This window comes from Syngnathus floridae, chromosome 13, assembly GCF_059516105.1.
Source record: "Syngnathus floridae isolate MCC-2025c chromosome 13, RoL_Sflo_1.0, whole genome shotgun sequence".
NCBI classification, from domain to species: domain Eukaryota; kingdom Metazoa; phylum Chordata; class Actinopteri; order Syngnathiformes; family Syngnathidae; genus Syngnathus; species Syngnathus floridae.
The window spans coordinates 11,422,525-11,442,118 of NC_142425.1; the positions used below are offsets into that span (position 1 = coordinate 11,422,525).

General features: G+C 48.8%; 4 protein-coding genes across 7 annotated transcripts; 2 read left to right on the forward strand and 2 right to left on the reverse strand.

The window, feature by feature from the left end:
* Positions 1-167: 167 nt before the first annotated feature.
* Positions 168-4,620, forward strand: aasdh (aminoadipate-semialdehyde dehydrogenase). 2 transcript variants are annotated; one of them, XM_088393645.1, is made up of 12 exons: positions 168-541; positions 613-984; positions 1,058-1,250; positions 1,356-1,701; positions 1,777-1,949; positions 2,176-2,392; positions 2,459-2,571; positions 2,977-3,496; positions 3,564-3,727; positions 3,831-3,956; positions 4,027-4,164; positions 4,240-4,620. In XM_088393645.1, exons 1-12 carry the CDS (start codon positions 300-302, stop codon positions 4,612-4,614), a joined length of 2,979 nt encoding a protein of 992 aa, XP_088249771.1. In that variant the 5' UTR covers positions 168-299; the 3' UTR covers positions 4,615-4,620. The 2 variants fall into 2 exon arrangements, with proteins under 2 accessions (XP_088249771.1, XP_088249770.1); XM_088393644.1 differs by having other exon boundaries at positions 2,176-2,571.
* A 144-nt stretch (positions 4,621-4,764) lies between these two features.
* On the reverse strand, positions 4,765-14,370 carry cracd (capping protein inhibiting regulator of actin dynamics). 3 transcript variants are annotated; one of them, XM_088393641.1, is made up of 9 exons: positions 13,332-14,370; positions 9,426-9,573; positions 9,230-9,362; positions 8,996-9,154; positions 8,710-8,922; positions 6,607-8,626; positions 6,335-6,525; positions 6,038-6,212; positions 4,765-5,955 (listed from the first exon to the last, which is right to left on the reverse strand). In XM_088393641.1, the coding sequence occupies exons 1-9, from the start codon at positions 13,423-13,425 to the stop codon at positions 5,795-5,797; spliced, it is 3,294 nt and encodes a 1,097-aa protein (XP_088249767.1). In that variant the 5' UTR covers positions 13,426-14,370; the 3' UTR covers positions 4,765-5,794. The 3 variants fall into 3 exon arrangements, with proteins under 3 accessions (XP_088249767.1, XP_088249768.1, XP_088249769.1); XM_088393642.1 differs by lacking the exon at positions 13,332-14,370 and adding an exon at positions 11,067-11,182; XM_088393643.1 differs by lacking the exon at positions 13,332-14,370 and adding an exon at positions 10,428-10,503.
* chst14 (carbohydrate (N-acetylgalactosamine 4-0) sulfotransferase 14) lies at positions 13,936-15,938 on the forward strand. The gene is made up of 2 exons (XM_088393647.1): positions 13,936-14,701; positions 14,901-15,938. Exons 1-2 carry the CDS (start codon positions 14,462-14,464, stop codon positions 15,729-15,731), a joined length of 1,071 nt encoding a protein of 356 aa, XP_088249773.1. The 5' UTR covers positions 13,936-14,461; the 3' UTR covers positions 15,732-15,938.
* Positions 15,028-19,548, reverse strand: LOC148388806 (uncharacterized). Its single transcript, XM_088393646.1, has 14 exons — positions 19,182-19,548; positions 18,900-19,002; positions 18,757-18,841; positions 18,565-18,684; positions 18,234-18,440; positions 18,093-18,158; positions 17,936-18,010; positions 17,645-17,778; positions 17,380-17,518; positions 17,188-17,298; positions 16,871-17,119; positions 16,669-16,808; positions 16,459-16,554; positions 15,028-16,370 (listed from the first exon to the last, which is right to left on the reverse strand). The coding sequence occupies exons 2-13, from the start codon at positions 18,983-18,985 to the stop codon at positions 16,506-16,508; spliced, it is 1,461 nt and encodes a 486-aa protein (XP_088249772.1). The 5' UTR covers positions 18,986-19,002; positions 19,182-19,548; the 3' UTR covers positions 15,028-16,370; positions 16,459-16,505.
* Between the last annotated feature and the right edge of the window lie 46 nt (positions 19,549-19,594).

Here is a 19,594-nt window from a genome sequence, read left to right on the forward strand (position 1 = left end):
AAACAGAGAGGCGTGTCAGACGCTAATAAAAGTTATAATATTTTATGTGTATAATTATTTCAAAATTTGTCATGTCATAGCATAAACTATCGCATCATAGGACTTGAATGCATCTTTTTCAACTGCGTTGGTACGTGCTACGTCATCAAAAGGCGACGATGTCATTGCGCCGGTCGTGCTACGTCATCAAAAAGCGACAATGTTATCACGCCGGTGGACCCAAACAATCTTCAGTCCTGAATCATGTCCGATATTAAATAAGCACGAAAAGGGAATATTTTGTTGTGGGGTGCGGTAGCATGGAGTCTTGCGTAACTCTGCAGGGGCTCGTAGCCACCGCCGCTTCGGATCATTCCCAGCGGGTGGCGGTGACTTTTGACGGCGGTTCCTCGTCGGACGGTCCGGTGTCACTGCTCTACAAGGACCTAGTGGAGCTTTCTAGCGAACTCTGCCGCCTTCTACAACAACACTGTGGGCATAACAACGGCGTAATTGGACTCTACTGTAGCGATGATCTCTTTATACCGGTGTGGATCATTGGGTGAGCTCATTAAACATGTTTTAAGATAACAAAAGAATGCAATGTTTATGTCCTACATTTTGGTGGTGCAGGATCCTGCAGACACCCGCTGCCTATGTGCCGCTTGATCCAGGAGCTCCAGGACTTGTCTCCTCTCGGGTCATGAGCAAGTGTCACCTCAGGTTCTGCGCTGTGAAGAGCAACCTCCTGAAGAGATTCCAGGCAGCCTTCACCCAGCACATGAGTGTAGAAATACACGCGGTGTGGCCGAAGTTCAAACTCACTGTGGTTCGGGTGCAGCCACCAATGGACGTCGTGCAAGAAACAACTGAACCGCCGCCATCCCTCCCCGAAGCAGCTGGAGGACGTTTGGCGTACGTGTTGCACACATCTGGAACGACGGGCTTGCCCAAGATTGTGCGGGTGCCACACAACTGCATAATTCCCAACATTTTACACCTGAGGTCAGGAAGAAGATGTTATATTTCTTCCAACTTTGGTCTACAATTGATCTCAGTCAACCTTTTCCTTTGTCAGACGTTTGTTTTCAGTGAGCTGTGTCGACGTGGTCTTCCTGGCGTCCCCGCTGACCTTTGACCCGTCAGTGGTTGACATTTTCCTGGCCTTGTCATCCGGGGCTCGGCTCCTCGTCGTTCCGGCCGTGCTGAAGAAAATTCCCAAGCGGCTTTGCCGACTTCTCTTCCGCCGTCACGAGACGACGCTCATGCAGGTCATTGGCATTTCGACATTTTCTTTTTGCCTTCCATCTTTCATTCCATAATGAACTAGAAAAGAAGAAAAGGACTATCATACCACTCGCGTTTCTTTTCCACAGGTCACACCCACCCTGCTGTGTCGTTTCGGTCCGCAACTCCTCCAACAGGAGGTGCTGTCTCGCGGCTCGCCGCTGCGCGTGCTGGCCCTGGGCGGCGAGGCATGCCCGTCGATATCGGCGCTGAACTCCTGGCGTCACAAAGACAATACCACGGCAGTGTTCAATGTGTACGGCATCACCGAGGTGTCTTGCTGGGCCACCTGCTACGAGATCCCGCTGCTCCGGCAGCCCGAGGACTCAGCTTCCTCCGCCGTGCCTCTTGGAAGCCCTTTGATGGGCACCAGGGTGGAGGTGAGGGGCCAAGATGGCGACGTGGTGACAGAAGGCGAAGGAGAGGTCTTCATAGGTGAGTGCCATCCGCCGAAACTTGATAAAACTAGCCAAGGGGTTTCAGAACTTAAGTTGTTAATGGTGGAGGCAGGCGGTGACCAGCGGGTCTGCCTCCTGGACCACGAGGACTCGGCAGTGCCCGGGACGATGAGGGCCACGGGAGACTGGGTGGACGTGAGAGGGGGACACATGTACTACCGCGGACGAAAGGACAGAAGCATCAAGCGCCACGGCAAACGCGTCAACCTGGACCACCTGCAACAAGTAAGCTTTTTTCTTTTTTTTTAAAAAGATAATTTAATTTATAATGCTCGCAATAATAGAATCAAATTATTGTAAATAATTACAATTTCACAGTATAATATACATTATTTTGTCATTTGGATTGAATTAAGATTGATGTTTTTGTTAATTGTCAAGTGTTTTGATTAATTATTAATATTAAATATTAATCATGAATTGTTGATAGATTCAGTTACGTTCATTTCAGCTGCTGTCGAGTCTACCTGAGGTGGAGTCCTGCGCCGCGTGTCTACACGAAAGCGGCCGACTGCTCGCCTTCGTCGTCCGCCCCTCCCAGGAAGACGGGTCCCCATCCTCCAAGGACCTGAGCAGGGACCTCCTCAATCAGCTGACCCCGCTGCTCCCCTCCTATGCTATCCCTGACACGCTGGTGTGCGTCCAGGCTTTACCTCTGACCCCTCACGGTGAGTATAGACCAAAAATGGATTCATTAAGCTTGGCTGGAATGTTCCATAGCCTCTTGTGTGCAGGAAAAACAGATATACGAGCATTGGTGAAAATATACGAGAGCCAACGCTTGGATGTCAGTCAGTCCCATAAAGATGTCGCAGAACTCAAGAAAACTCTGCAAACTTTATGGCAGGTATGAAAAATGTTTCCACCAACAGAATTTATAGTTGAGTGGACATTTGAGTATACAACAATTTAGTAATAATTACTTAGAAGTAAAAGTTCGAGTTTACAAATTAACAAAATAAGCAGTGATCCATATAGTACATCATGTTCCAATTAATTTGATCTCAATTAGAAAAATACTATCACCAATAGTCAACATGGACTGCTACTGCCATCTAGTGGCGAAAAAATGAACTCAACACAAATCTGACTGGCTCCTTTTAACCATTAATGAACTAAAGATAAAAAGCATATAAGTATTCTTGCAACATATTGATGATGCCTTCAATGCCACTTTGGGCTCAGTTTCATGCCAAACATATAATTTGAAAGATTAAAATTAAGATTAAAATTCCTTCTGACCTGTCAACAGACCGCCCTCGGTCTCGACGGGAATGCGGCTTTGGACGAGGGCTCCCGTTTCCTATTTAGCGGCGGAGACTCCCTAAAGGCGCTTCGACTCTGCGAGGACCTTCTGGCTTCCACCGGAGTGAGCTCGCCTCAGCTTCTGGAGGCGATCCTCGACGGGACCTTTGCTGATGTCCTGCGTCTCCTCCTTGCTCCGGGGAAAAGAGAGCGTGTCGAGGCGGAAGCACCTTCTGGGGATGGCGAAGCGAGGCGGCCTGTGAAGGTCTTGAAACGAGAGGGTGAGGTGACAGAGAGAGAAGACCTCAGCGAGCACTGGTCTTCGGACACGGGAAGATGCGTGGACGCCTCCCCGGTGCTTCTGGTCCGGGAAGACGGCAACGGAACCAGCGTGTTCATCGGCTCGCACTCGCACAGGCTGCAGGCTCTGGACCTGGACAGCGGACGCCTGCTGTGGGAGCGAGTCCTCGGCGGACGCATCGAGGCGTCGGCCGCCGTGTCCCCCTGTGGACGCTACGTGGTCGTAGGTCAGTTTTCATCCTTTTCACCGCCGCTCCCAGACAAATGCCGTCATGACGTGTTGGCGTGCTTCAGGTTGCTATGATGCCGGCGTGTACGTGCTGAGTACCGACTCCGGGGAAACGTGCTGGGTCTTTGAGACGGGCGACGCCGTGAAGAGCCGACCTGCTGTGGACACCGTCTCGGGCCGGATGATGGTGGGCTCGCACGATGGTTCTGTGTACGCCTTAGACCTCCAGGTGTGTTGGACTCTAGTCACCAAAGAATGGGTAACAAGTTAAATGTAAACAACCGGGCGGAACAGCAAAACCTCAAGGTGCCACTGTATCCATTTTTTTTCAGGACCAGCGTTGCATTTGGAGGCATCACTGCGAGGGCGGGGCCGTCTTCTCCTCGCCATACCTGGACGTCACCCGCCGCCAGCTGTACGTGGCCACGCTAGGTGGCAAGCTGCTGTGTTTACACCCAGTAAGTTTTTTTTTTTAAGCGGCCCCATCTGGCATAGTCAACAAAATATGACACTTTTTTGTGGTGTCAGGACAACGGCGACGTCCTGTGGTCGCACAACAGGAAGGTCCCCTTCTTCTCGTCGCCAAAGTGTGGCGGCGCCGGCAGCCGTGTGGCGATCGGCTCAGTGGACGGAAACATCCTCTGCTTCAGCTACAATGGCACATTGGTGAGAAAACTTGCAATTGACATTTAATTGAAATTTGTGTGGCAGTAAATTGGAGCTTTGCCGTTATCCGATCAGATTTGGCAGTTCCGGACAGACGCGGCCGTCTTCTCGTCGCCGTGCGTCACCTCCGACCTCAAGAGGCTCCTGTGCGGCTCACACGACAGCTGCTTATACTGCTTGAACACCGCCGACGGCTCCTTGCTTTGGACTTTCCGGACGGAGAGTAAAGTTTTCGCCAGCCCCTGCGTCTTTGACGGTGGGAAGCGAGGGGAGCTGGTGGCCGTGGCCTCCACCGACGGTACCGTCTACATCCTGGACGCTCAGGACGGACACGCACTGTGCTCGCGGACGCTTCCCGGGGAACTTTTCTCCTCCCCGGTGGTGCGCGGACGTTCCCTGGTGGTCGGGTGTCGAAATGATTACGTGTATTGTTTACAAATAAACATTTAGCCACAACTCATGTGCTTTGTTTTGTAAATAAATGGGGGATTTCAAATATTGTCTGTTAATATATTAAAATGATGAAAAGTTGATTTTTTAATCGCCTAAAAAGGTCTTCCGATTAGCAACATTGTCAAAGTAGCATCAGCAAGCAGCCAATCAGTTCAGACCTCTTTATTTAAATTCTTCATAACATTTTTTTTTTCACTGAACAATTCCCTTCATGGATTTTTTGGGGGAGACCCCACCTCCGCCAAAAGTGCAAATAATACCAAACTTTTTTTTTTTTTTGTTACACATAACATTGCGTACACCAGAAGGTTAGAAACAGAAGGCTCCGTCTTACATACAGTACATATGTTGCACATGGTTACGGCAGGAAGAACATTGACCGAGGAGGAGGAAGTGATGAAGATGATGATGGCCAACAAACAGGATCTACATCAGAGGTAGGCAAACCTTTGTACTCAAGGGCCACGTTTCATTTTTAAAATGGACAGCTACATTTTGTAACCAGCCCATTTGTAAATGAATTTTTAAAAAAATGTATACCGTACTTTGCCTACCCCCGATCTACATTGTACAGCAAGTGACCGGAAGCCGAGCGTGGCCGGGTGAACCCCCCCATGACCCCCCACCCCCGTTCCGTTCCGTCACGAACACAGTGGAAATAGCCTTGCTAGCCCTTTGCGAGACCCTTCGTGACTTTTCCCCCATCTTCCCACTGACGAGCTTTCACCGGAAGCTGCTGAGTATTTACAATCCCGGTGATTGGCCACAAAAGCGATCGAAATGTGTTATTTGTGTATGAGCTGCATGCTTGCAACCTTTTCATATCATATTTGAATATTTGAATGCAGCCAAGTGGCATGGGAGTCATTGTGCAGTCGTGTGGTCTCTCCATGCAGAGCTGGTGTGTGTGTTGTGAGTGCAGCGGCCCCCAAACCTTTTTTTTTTTTTTTAGTGCTGTGGACCAGAAGCAATGTTTTAGTCATTATAATTTTTTATAACTTTTTTATGACTGTGTCAAGAAGATGCAAAGCTGTTTTAATTTTCCCAAAAAATGTTTTTTCTAATTTTGAGGATGAATTAATTTTTTTTTTTTCCAAATCGGTCCACAGCTTGGTTGTTTGGGGACCGCTGATACAGTGAGTTAGAGGGTGTATGGGGTGATTGATGGCGGGGTTTGTTACTTGATGATCTGAGGACAGTCACTCCAGGCTTTAGCCTTTCGCTTGGCCAGCGCCAGCCAGGCGGGCTCAGTTGACACCTGCGGCGAGTCCACGGCCGGGAAGCGCTTGGACACCTCCTTGACAGCAGGGGGCGACGGCGTGGAGTCGGCTATTTCCACTGCCAAAAATAAAGACAAACTTGTCATCCAAGACTAAAAATACTTTTTTTTTCTTATTCCACGCAAGAATCGAGAACCTACCAGTGACAGAGCTGGGCAGCGTGTTGGCTTTCTTCAGTTGCTCTCGCTTTTCGAAGCGTCCCAGCAGGGTGTCTGGTCTCTTGGGTTCTTCGGGCGTCTGAGCTTTAGAGCTCATACTGATGCTGGCGCTTCCACCTCGGCTCTCCGTGGGGCTAACTGTCATCGCTAAGCCTAGCTGAAGACCGGCGCGTGGAAAGATGACCATTCAGTACAAAACAGGAACTATCTGGAAGTTTGTTGTTTTTCTGCTCTCTGACTCCTGGTTGCGGTCGGAAACGACACTCGGACTCAACTCACACTGTCTCGTTCCCGGGCTTGCTTCTCGGCCAGCTTGGCTTCCCGTTGGCTGCGACGGTCCTCGCGGTTCTGCTGCTGTTCCCGGAATCCTTTTTGCTTCTGCAACGCCAGCGTGATCCACAGAGGGCCCGTCTCCTTCTCCTGGACTCTGGCGCTGTCCAGGGAGTGCCTGCTCTGAAGCGACGGTTTCTCTGCAGGGGCATGACAAGGGAAAAAGACTATTTGGATCTGGGACAGACAAGTCCAGGACCTTAGTGGATTAGGTGACTGACCTTTTTTGATGAGCTCGGTCTTCCTGTCCACTTTGTCCCTCCAGGGAATGTTGATGGACTGGAAGAAAGACCTCTTCTCCTTGGGCTCTTCGTCCCCATGGCCTTGGTTGACCCGCTGCAGGTGGCTGACCGCCGTGGGAGGACTCCGACCGGCCGAATCTTCCATCTCACCGTGGCTCATTTTAAGCAGCGGCGACGCAGGAGGGGTTAGAACTCCTTCGGCAGGTTTGGGCGAGGTGTGGGTTCTGCGATAGAGCAACGACTTGGAGGGCACGTGGTCCTCTTTGCATCGCGGCGTGGGGCTGGGGGATTTGCCCGAGTCTGCCCTCGGGATCACAGGGGAGGCTGAGGCGAGGGAGTACTTGGCTTCTGTAGGAGGCGACTCCGGACTAGATTGGTCGGAGAAGACCTGGGATGCGTCGGAGTCCAGATCGATGGGGGTCAAGGGTGAGGGGACGCCGTCAAAGCTGTCTCCAGCGCTGTAGCGCTTCTTCCGTTTCTCCATGGACTGCTCGCTGTGGAACCGGAGTGAGTAGTTGGTCCTCCTCAGCTTGATGCCAAACGGCGACGATGTGTCCCCGCCGTCCTGACTCGGTTCCTCGGCCTTCACCCTGCTTTCAGGCTCCGCCGAGGCACTACGATCACGAGACTTGACTCCGGAGTTGGGAACGAGGAACGACGGGAGGTCTTTGGCAAACACGCACTCGTCCGCTGCTCTTTCTGCAATGCGGACAGTCTTACTCGTCCTGTTCTGAGTTTTTCGGCTCGCGGCCGGCGAGGCGGAAGCAGACGCGTCGGACGACGCGGCATCCTCTCCCGCTTTATCATCTGACGTGCTGTAAGTGGAACATTCCGAATTCCTTTTTGAATCTCCAAATTTGTTCTTGGCAGGCGTGATGGAGAACTTTGCGCTGGCGGACGTGGCCTTCCTCAGGTGCGTGTGGGCAAACTCGTGCTGGTCTTCGACTTGGGGCTGGCTCCTGCTCGGGTCTGGGTACTCGCTGCCCTCTTCCACACCTTTGAATATCTTGGACCTGATGGTGGCCCACTCAGCCAGCACGGCTGCTCCAGCAGGGTCTATCTCAGTGGACTCGGTGAGGGATTTCGTCTTGGTCTTTGCGGGTAGCGTTCCTTGGGATTTCCGGTCCTCACCAAGACCTAGGAGGGACTTGCAGGCAGGGTCCCTGATCTGGTCCAGATTGACTGCTGTGCCACACAGCTGCGTGCCAGTCACCAAGATGGCGGTGTGAGGGACATAAGGAGAGGTCTGCCGGTTGGGGGAGTCCGGTACTTCAGAGGAGGACTTGGTCCGCTCTCTTTGATGGACAGTGGTTCCGTGAATGGCGGAGGTTGCCGTAACAGGCGTCAGGTTAACCTTCGGGAAGAGGATTTCTTTTTCTCCAGAGGAGACTTGGAAGGAGAAAGGCCGCTGGCGTTCCTCCATCTCCTTCCAGCGAAGCTCCTCGGCTCGTCTCTTCCTCTCCTGAGGATCTGAGCCTCCGTCCGCCTTTTCTTCTGCCGACAGTTTGCGTTTCTCTTGGATCTGCCGTAGCTTCTCCTTCTCGGCTTCCTTCTTCCTCTTCTTGCTCTCCTCTTCCTCCAAACGTAGTCGCTGAGCCTCCAGCTCCGACTGCCTCCTCGCCTCTTCTTCCTCCTTCCTTCTTTGCTCCGCCCTTATTCTCTTCGCCTCCTCCTCTTTGCGCTCTTTATCCTCTCGTTGCTTCTTCTCTTCATTCCTCCTCCTTCTCTCCTCTTCCTCGCGAAGCCTCCTCTCTACTTCTTCCTTCTCCTCCCGCTGCTTACCCTCTTCTTCGATCCTCAGTTGCTCTGCCCGCTCCCGTCTCTCCTCTTCCTCCATCTCCCTCTTCCTCTTTGCTTCTAGTGCGTCCTCTTCCGCTCTGTGCTTCTTGAGGGCTTCCAGGGACTCTTCCGTGGATGATTTGCGTCGGCGCTCTGTGGAGACACCTGCCACTTCCGCGTCTTCCTGCACCACGCCAGGGATGGAAACTTCCTGGAGGTCCTAGAGTAAGTCGGGTTGATTTCCAAAAGTATTTATAGGTTGTGAGGATTACGAGGTGAGCCTCGGAATTTCGGATTCCTTACCTGCGTGAACCGCCGATGCCTGCGTGAAATCCTCTGATTCTTGGGTTTGACCGACAGTTTATGCTTGGCGGCCGTGTTGTCCAGGAAAGACGCCGACTGCGGAACGGCGTCCAGGTTGACCGACTCGATGGTACCGCCGGGCGGGAGAACTCTTTTGGACCTGGGGGACTTCACAGGGGTGCCGTGTGATTTTGCTTGCGGGACCGCTTGGACCTAGAAGGTAAATACATTTATGAAGAACTTCATCACCCAGGTGAGAATGAAGCTGGAGTGTTTTCAGGATTACCGTCGGCTCCGCTTTTGCAGGCTCCGATATTTCAACCTGGGCCGTCACCCTCAGAGGACTCTGGGGAGCTTCCTCCTCATCGGAGCTTCCCTCATCTCCTTCGCTTCTCCTCAGAGAAGGAGGCCTCTGGCCGAACTTGATAGTCTGCGCGATCTGCTTCTGAGTATGAAGAGAAATGGAATAGCGTGGGTTTTTTTTGTGCTCTTATCATCTCTTTCCTATTTGTCATCTCACCTGCAGATTTTTCACTTTGTCCGAGACGTTTTCCTGGGACATGGCGTGATCCAGGCCGGCCTGCTTGGCCGACTCCTCCGGGATGAAGATGCTATCGTGCGAGAGGGCTCGAGATCCGACGGGTTGCAGCTCCCTACGGACAGCTTTGTTAATACTCCATCAACACTTTCAATTTTCAGGAAACAGATCCACGGACCTTAGACTTTGACTGGCGTTCTCGTCGTCGGACACAACTCCATTGCACACCTGCGCCCCGTCAAAGCCCCCCTGGGCCTCCCTCTTCTGCTTCTTCTTCCCAAAGAGGCGCTTGAAAGGTTGGAACTTCCCCTGCCGCCTTCGCTTCTCTGCCGAGAAAAAGTCACGAGATAAGAGTATGATATCATTTTTATATATATATATATCTTCTGTTAGATAATGAACAAGGGAGGCGGGGTTGTGGTGAACGTGTGGCTTTGAATGATTGACAGACGGATGACGTGATAAGAAAGCAGATAGAGTTGGCTCATAGTGGGGAAAAGAAATACCCATGGAGAAAAAGTAGGCCGGGCAAAGCAGTGAATCTCTTATCAAATGCTAAATCAGCATCATATTATATCGTTTGAGGGTAAAGCTCCAGCCGGAACCATAAAATTTGTTAATAAGTCATGAAATCCTTATTTTATGGACGCTTCGATAGTGTACAGGATTTCCTTCTTCCGTTTAGAAAGTCAGCAATGAATATAGATTTAATTTTGTATAAATTCATCATCAACTAATGTTATTGCTATATTAGGAACTAATGTAAATATTGGGTCACACAATTTAATAATGCGGCTTCATACTTCTGCCTTTTTCTCTCTGGCCCAGGAAACAAAGACCTTAATGCACCGCCATGGGCGCGCTCACACACTCATGCGTGAAACGAGAAAGGACCAGCTACTCTGCTCGCTCGTGTTCGAGCCCCCCCCCCCCGGAGCCTCCTGCTGGTTCCTCACGCCAGATGGACATCCAACGCAGCCGATCAGGTGGAGGCTAAGCTAGCCCGAGGGAGGACGGCGGGAAAACAGCAGGAGGCTTTTTCTTTTCTCCCTCCAAGATTCAAAACCAGCACAAGCAGCTCAAGTCCAGCTTCAACGCACACCATGCAGCTCTTAAAGAGACAGAGAAGCAAGAAAAAACACAACACGGTCTCTTTAAGGTTTTGGTTCCTTTTTTTTACCTGTGCCTTTGGATCGCTCTATAAGCATGCCGGGCTCGGTTTCCGTGGCGCCCGTCGCCATGGTTGCACCGCAGCACCTTGGCTACTATGGGATGAAGGAAGCGTGGGAATTTACTTAACTGCAGATGGGTGAGGTACATCCAACTGGACCATTGGTACACATAAATACGTTTAATTGCTTTTTATACAGTCACCTCAATCTGGAATGTATCCCCCGTAATAATCTGGGTTCACTGCACTATAAAATATATTTTTTAAAAAGATTTTGGGGGGAAAAAACAGATATAGTGGGGCAAAACCGCCATATTCCAAAACAAAAATGGATAACCGTGAAGCAGAAGCACTTTTCAGATGCAAGGGAAGTGACAATTGGTCTTCCATCCCAGCAGCAAAACAAAAACTGTGGAGGTAGTTTGGGGTCAAAAGTTGTTTTTTCAAGTATAAACCTTTTGACCCCAATCTACCTTCATACAAAACACGCCCCTAGTGGCGATGAGATGGAAGAAAGCGCGGCCATGAATGCCGGACGCAAAAGCATCGCAAAGCTTGGCACCGGTGATTACAGCCAGCAGCAAAAAAGCAGTGTTGCGGGTTTTTTTGGGTTTTTTTTTTCTTGCCAGACGGAGGTCACAGTTTTACCTAGTTGAGCCGCGCAGTTCGACAGCGCCGCGCACCACTGCAGTAAAACCTTAGGGAACATGGACGGGCTCGTTTTGCAAACTTTGAGGCGGACGCGACGGAGGCCTCTGCGGCGGCTTAGTTGGAAGGAGGAAACGGTCACAAGAAACACAAAAAAAAATCAGCAGATTTGCTTTAAGTTAGTATCATGGAATATGATGGTGGCGTGGAGGGGGGCGGGGCATGGAGGGGGCGGGGCCAAGCGACAAATAAAAATAATCATAACAAGGGATACATTCCAGAACCAACCCGCAACAAGTGAAAGTCTTATTATTTAAAGAATATATAGTTTTTACCCTGTCACACACTTTAAACTCCTTTCAAATACAATAAAAACTGTTTTTCAATCATAAGAAGAAGCACTTGTCATCCAATAATCGCAAATTCCTACGTCATTATGTATTGAGTAGGAATAATTTTGTAATTTTTGGGGGGACAGCGCGTCGCCGCGTATCGCATGACATGAGATTTTCCACTCGGCGATTAAGCGGAGCGCCGGAGCGTGCACGGAACGCTGCAAAACACATTATGGAAGCAAAAATAAATAAACGCACACAGAAGATACAAAGGGGTGTTGATACGTTTTGTTTTTGTCTATTTTTGTTTTTAAAAAACGGCAGTCTTACCGTGCAGCTCTGTGTGCAAGGCTATCGTGGGTCTGTTCCACCTGCCTGCTGTCACTGCGCAACTGGGGCATCACCTGGAGTCAGGTGTCGCGTGCACTGACGTTTGCTTGGGTGTCTGTCTGTCGGTCCGTCTGTTTGTGTTTTTATTTCCCTTTAACTTTCATTAGTTTCAATTAGTTTTGATTTTAGTGCATTTTCTTAAAAAAGTCTGGAGTACTTTTAGAGCAGAGTTTTTTTGAGCACTTTAATTTTAATTTTTTTTTAACAAAAAAAATTTTCATTTCTCAACTTTATAATAACTTTGGAGTGCGCGGCGGGGTCAGTGCACATTGCGACTTTATAACGCAGCTGGTCAGCTGATCTACGTCTTTGTGTGTGTTCCGATAGCGATGCTGTGTAAGGAGGAGGCACAAAGTGACACTTTGTCCGGCAGCTGGAAAGGCACAGTGTGGTTGAACAGAAGGCCATTCATCCTTGGGCATAGACCCACGCGCACAAAGCCGTCGGTTGTGTGAACAGGAGGGGGAGCTATTTGATGATGTGGCTCACCGCAGTTAAGTCATTTACACATCTGGAAGCGCAATCTTACTTAGTTTCCTCACATTGTAGCTTTGAGGTAATTGGCAATTAAGAAGTGGCAACAACTTGAGTGACATCCAAAGCTTTAACCTGATAATAATAACCTGATGTTATTTCCCACTACATAATGGAATGTCAACATTTAACAACTATTTCAAACCAAGTCCAAGTGCCCGTTCATCTACATTTGTTTTTAAAATTACACAACAGCCTGACGAAACGCTCCCACTCGCCCCGTATAGTCCCCCCCCCCCCCCCCTCCCCACCCCCGCCTTGTGCTCAGGCATCTGTACCTGCAGGACTCCGACAACCTGCATCGTCTGTGCACTACTGCAACACAAGCACACGCACAAACATTTGCTCTTGGGCTTCATAGCATAACAATCCGTGTTGGGTTTAACATAATGATAACTGTGGAAGATGAATATACAGTTTGTCTATGAGAGCTCTATAAATTCAAATGGGAGCTTGTCATAATGTCATCCTGACACCACATGACAGTAATGAAGCCTCGGTTATTAATAACACACAATAAAAAAACAAATGCGTTTTCAGCAGGGGTGGGTGGGTGTGGGAGTGTGTGTGTGTGTGTAGGGGGGGTGCAACCATCGGCCTTCCGAACCTCCATATCTCCAAAATGATGCATTGTCTTTTGGACAAACAGACGTCATTAATTAAAAAAAATATATATATAGGCGTGGATCCACCGGGGAAGATTTTAAATGGCAGAATGGTGGCGACGGGATTGCATATCAGCACAATTGTGGGTTGGGTTGTTTGTATTTAAATATCCGTTTGTCTGGATGTTTGGCATAACAAGCGTTCTTTCGCGTACACAAAGCCGTTCGGCAATTAGGCCCGCGAACAAGGGCGTTCACGCGTCCAAAATTCCACGTTTTGACGCACGTTGCGCGTGCCCGCGTCAGAAGGGAGGATGAATGGAGGGGTGGAAGGATGGATGGAGGTGTGGGGATGCGGTGACAAGGTCATCACACGACGGTTAGGAAGCGAGAAGACTCACGGCGATCGCTCGGTGCTTTCTTCCCGTTGTGTCTTCGACGCTTTTGTTGCCGCTGAGGATGAGGAGGATGCGCGTACCAGACAGCGAGAAGCATGCACACGCACCGCTGCACGCGCCTGAAGGAGGAGGAGGGTGTGGTGAGGCACACTAGGGAGGCAGAAAAAAGGAAAGGAGGAAGTCACTATGAAAACATAAAGCATGCACTTATTTGTTAAAACAGTAGTACACAATAGAGACGGTCAATAAAGAAATATTTTTAAAAAAAAATCCCAATCGTCCTATTTTATGCTCCTACAGGGGCGGTCCTATTATAATGGCTAGGGGTGGCCATGATTGCCACTCGAGCTGGTCAGATATTAACTGCATATTTTTTTTGCTGTTAGCTTTTGTGTTTTCTAGAATATTTTGCTTTTGCTCTCCACCATGTTAGGGTTGTAAATAATTTCTGACGTGTGAATAAAAAACAATGTGCTCCAAGAGCTGTTGCCTGTGCACAACGGATTAATCACTTGGAATTTGGCTTTAGATCATGCTGATAGGCTTTAGGGGAGTTAGAATGTAAGAGCTCAACATAACTGGAAGTCTGGAATAATTACATATGATCGATCATACATTGTGGTTCTAAACCTGGGTTCGATCGAACACACCTGATTTAGCGTGTAAATTCGTGACGACGCATATCTGAACTGGTCTCACAAAGTCACACTGATTTTCAGGTATGTAATTTGTTGCGAGTTCATGCATTGTGTTGGTTCTTTGAAGGTGATTTTTGTGTACGGCTCATTTTGTGCACCAGTAAAAACATCTATGTCTTGAATTTGAAAAAATAAAATTTACTTTTCACTAAAGAGGAATTCGGTGAATGCGCATATGAAACAGCATTCATCATCACTATTGTATTATCGCCGTTTTTTTGCAAACTAACTTGGGGTTTTTATTTTGAAAGTCTGACAGGAAACGCTACTCGTGGTTGTTGTCTGGAGAAAAGTTAACTATGGGTACGTGGTGGATAACGCATCCAACGGGTTTTGTTTTCTGAGCCAGTTATCTTCAAGACTGTTTTATTAGCCAGTTATCTTCAGAAACAACTTCCTCAGAGGCGGCCTGATAACGTGTCGGACGATCCGGCGATGGCTCCCCGATGGCCGGACAGGGCAAACAGAAGCGGCGACTTTCGGAGCCCGTCCGCCGCGGTGCTGCCGTCCGTGCTGACGTTCCTGGTGATCGTCGCATCTGGAGGCCTGCTGCTCATGATCGAGAAAGGAATGCTCAACGGCGTGGAGACTCCTCCACCCCGGGGAAGTAGGAATGTCGATGTCGGCCGACACATGAGCCAACAGGAACAAGCGGCGGAGGACGTGGAGTCGCAGGTAAGGGAGTGGAGCTTGCCCGCCCGGGGGTTGAGGAAATCGGGGAGGGGGGTACTATGAGTAGTAAGTTAGTCTAAGAAAATGCTCTGTACTGTACTAATGTGCAGCCAAGAGAAATTTTATGGAATTAAAAACAATATAAACTGTTAAGAATAAGCAATGAAGATACCTGATGCAATCCCCGCCTTTTCCCGTCCAGATCCTGCAGGACATCCGAAACCGGACCATGACGTCCATGTGCAGCCAGAAGAACATGCCGCACAGCCTGTGGTCGCTGACGCCGCAGCAGAGAAAGACGCTGCTGCAGCATGTGCTGGTCAACGACGAGTACCGCTTCCTGTATTGCTATGTGCCCAAGGTGGCCTGCTCCAACTGGAAGCGCGTGCTGAAGGTGTTGGGCGGCACGCTGGAGAGCGTGGACGTGAAAATCAAGATGGATCACCGCAACGACCTGACTTTTCTCTCCTCGTTCAAGCCGGAGGGGATCCGCTACCGGCTGCAGCACTACTTCAAGTTCATGTTCGTACGCGAGCCCATGGACCGTCTGCTCTCCGCCTACAGGAACAAGTTTGGCGAGATCGAGTCGTTCCAGCGCAAGTACGGCGTGGAGATCATCAAACGCTACCGCAAGAGCCCCGGCGGTAAGAGCTCGCAAAGCGCCGGTGACGACGTCACCTTCACCGAGTTCGTTCGCTACCTTCTGGACGAGGACGTCGAGCGCATGAACGACCACTGGATGCCCATGTACAACCTGTGCCAGCCGTGCGCGTTGCACTACGACTTCATCGGCTCCTACGAGCACTTGACGCGGGACGCCAACTATGTGCTGCGGAGAGTCGGGGCGCCGCCGCACGTCAGTTTCCCGGCGAGGCAGTCGTGGTACAAACCCGTCACGGCGGACACGCTCCACTACTACCTATGCAGCCTGCCGCAGAAGCTCCTCAGGGAGCTCCTGCCCAAGTACATTTTAGACTTCTCCATCTTCGCGTATCAGTTCCCAAACACGAGCACTGAGCAATGCCGGCATTGAAAAAAAAAAAGAACTGGATTAGTGTTTAAAAGGCTCATTTGTCGCAAGGCCATGAGAAGGGGAGAAAGAAAAATGGCGGCCATTGTGGCATAGATTCTTATTGTAGCCAAAATGACACATTTTCTTCCCCATGTCACGTGAGGTCTTCCGTAAATTTGTACTGTTCTCTATTTTTCTACTTTTCTATAAAGACTCTTCACATTTTCACCCGAGACGTCTCATGACTTTTGTTGATCCGACTAAAGCGCACAGCAAACAATGTCAGCAGGTGGCGGATTATTTTCACTCAACATATCATAATTTGATCCCGTTTGGAATTTGAAGCACGTACATTGCGTTTCAAATGTTTATATTTGTAGATTATGGTAAGAGACTGAATATCTGTCGAAAAGGAGTACACAAAATTTTTTGGGCTTAGTTGCTACTCACTGTGCATGTAGCCCAGTTCTACTATTGGCGCCAAATATACACGGCTGAGTTGTTTATAAAGGCTAAGGAATCTAAAAATAAATAATATATAAATATATAGATATATATATCAAATGGGACTCTATACATTGAGTGACGGGGTGCTCAGGAAATTCAGTGTCCACATATGGGAATAGTCTCATTTTGCCTATTTGAATCCAAAGCCAAGTCCTACCAGACAGACAGAAAGAAAGAAAAATACATTACCTTGATGTGTTTGAGCGAGACTGCATGAAACGGCATCCGCCTGGTAACTCACTGCTCCCCGGTGGATCCCGCGTTCGTTCGGTCGCTGGGCTCCATCCATCACTGAGGTACTTGATTGGTCTCCTCTCTCGCACGGTTGCAGTCGCCGCTGATAAACAGCAAAGTGTTAAAAATGCGCAACCAATGAAAATGTGTTTGTAAACATAATCAAGCCAGCCAGTGTATTTTGATTTATGTTCTTAGCAAGGACAATTTGGCTTACGTCATATTCTGAGCTGGGGTGAGTCTGTCTCGTAGCGCCCTCAGCTTGGCTTCTCTGTCGCTGACCTTCTGAAGAGCAGCGGCGAGCAGCGTCTCGAGGTTGCGCACGGTGGCCTTCTCACTCTCCAGCTCCTTTTTAACCTGAAAAAAATTCAACTCCTTATTAACATAATGATTTTCTTTCATAATTGGTTGATACTCACCATGGCGAGCTCCACGCTTTTGGACGTAAGCTCGCAGGTGGCCAGCTCCTTATCCGTGTCCAGTCTGGCGCAGAGCTCTCGGACGTAAGCCAGGTCGGAAAGGATCGCAGCCGGCCCTTCCTGGGCTTTGCGGAGCTCCACGCCGATGGCGCCGACCAGGCCTTCCACCTGCCGCAGCCTCTGCTCCCGCGCTTGCAAGTCCGATTGCGCCGCTTGCAGGCGCTCCACCAGCTCGAAATTCTCCTGATCCTGCCGTTTACACTTCAGTCAGATGACAACCCAGAGGAGGAATCTGAGTTGAGTAGTGAATTACTTACCTTTGTCCTCAGCACATCCTCGATCCTGTACATCGCATTAATATAAGAGCGCACGCTTATCTTGAGTTCATCCCGCTCACGCAAAACCACCTCCATCCCGGCGTGTGCAGCCTAGAGAAAATACAACTTGATGTTTTGGCAAAAAAAAATAAATACTTAAATATAAGGAATAAAAATGATGACTGTTATTACTTGCTTCTCTTTGGTCAGTGTGGTTAGGTCATCTTGTAACCTCATGTTCTCTCTCACGATGCTTTCTTGGGCTTCATCCAGCTGTTTTGGAAGGCCGGTGAGATCTCTTTGGCGGCTGTTTGGCGCCCCCTGCAGTTGACTAACACAAAAGAATATTCTTCCATAAACGAAAATAGTCTCCATCCACCAGAGTAACATTTCAAACTTTATTCACAGCAAAGATTTTGGGATCAAACAATTCAACTGAAGTATTTCAAAAATAAACCTTTGAGCACGAGTTGATTTTCTCCGCTTTGTCTCCTTCCTACCGTCCCGGTGTCGCTCGGCAGGTTCTCCATGGTACTTTCCATCTCTCAGCAGCAAGAGCTGTGCACGTAGCTCCAACCTCTCTCGCTCCAGCTTCAACACACAACACGTCAAAACTTTTCAAGTGCATCTGATTGGATACGTTTCCTTTTGTGTCATCGTTGAAACATTTCTGTGTTTCCCACGAAAAGTCCAACGGTGACAAGCAAGACATCCTAGATGAATACAATGGCTCAAATTGAAACTTAACCTTCTGGACGGCATTTTCCAGGTCAACAATCCGATCCAATCTCAGTAAACTACTTGAACTGGTCTCAAGGGGGTCCTGAGAATACAAAAACACAAGAGGCGGAATCATTTTATGAGATCGTTTCAATTCACAAGTTTTTTTTTTATTCTTAACTTACCGCTCTGATTTTTAAAAGGTTCTCCTCTAAATCTTTAATGACTTCCTGCTGACTTATGATGACTTCCTATGAAGAGAAGGAAAATGGATAAGTTTTTTTTTTAAGTCCTCTTCTCTCATTTCCTGCTTCGAGTATTCTCACTTTGGAAGCCGACAAGTTCCGGTAAGCGATATCCAGCACTCTCTTCTTGTCCATCTTGGTCTTCTGCATGATGTCGTTCTTCTGCGTCAGCTCTTGACACAGTTGGATGTTCTTCAGGGAGAGGTCGGCCACTTCGGTGGAAGATTTGTGTTGCAGTTCCTCCAGCTTCTGCTCCAGTGCTTTGTTGCTCTCTTGGAGGTATTCGACCTGTGTGATGAAATCATTTGCAATAAAGTCATTTAAATAAAAAAAGTGCCATGTTATGAACATTTATTAGCTTTAAAAATCCAGATTGTGAACTATCATTAGATTAATAATAAAGTGGCTTTACTTGAAGGGTAAGATAGGCGATGAGTTTCTTATGGGTGTCGTTTTGAGCTTCCGAAGCGACGTCCCGAGGTCCATGAAGTGCATGATTTAGATTATTGATCTCTTTGTCCCTCTCGGCCACCTGCAAAAAGTGTTTGGGGGGGAACTCAGTGACAACATGAACAAGTCAGAGTTATAGTAGTTGTTAACTGACTTGGGTGAGTAAGAGTTTGATACACCCGTGGGCATTGTCCAGGTCCGATTTGACTTTGGTGATGTCTGTCTGCAACCCGTGAAGCCTACCAAAAATAAAAAATTAAGCAGGGTGCAAGGACAAAAAGTAACTTCTCAACAAACCTTCCATCTGCCGGCCGCTGTCGGTCATCTCCTTCCGCATGATGAGGCGATTTAGGAGGAAGAGCTTTGACTTCATGGGTCTGCATTCTTTAGGAACACCAAGCTGCTTTCCACATGAGCAAAAATGTGACAAATGCGGTTTATTAAATATTTCATTCTACATTTTTTGCAAGAAAGGGCAGGCCCCAACTTTAGAGCCCTCTGGAGGCGTGAAACGGTAGTACAACAACAACAACGTTGGCATGGTATCATCAGATTAATAATAGGGTATTTTAATTTGACCTTTGGTGACATGTTCCTGCTGCCACTTCATATTATTCTCCTCCCCAGCTGGTTGAGCCTTTCCCGTCCCGTGTGGCGGCTCCGCAGTGACATCACTGCATTTTTCAGAATTTTTCAGGATTCCCAGTTGACAGCTCCGACGTGGGTATATTGCAAAGCCAGGGCGCCCCCGCCCCCTTAACTACTTTACACTAAAAGTGCAATTACGAAAGTATACAGCGTTAAATAATTAAAAAATATTGTTTTATATTACACATACGCCGCTTGAAAAACACGAAGGCGACGATAAGGGTTCGCCCGCAAATGAAAGCTTGGTAAATGTTTACGGTCAGCGTCGTGTGACGTCATCGGCTAACTCGCATAATTGCGCTAGCTACGGTTTCCAACGTAATAAAAGGCAGGCGCAACTGTAC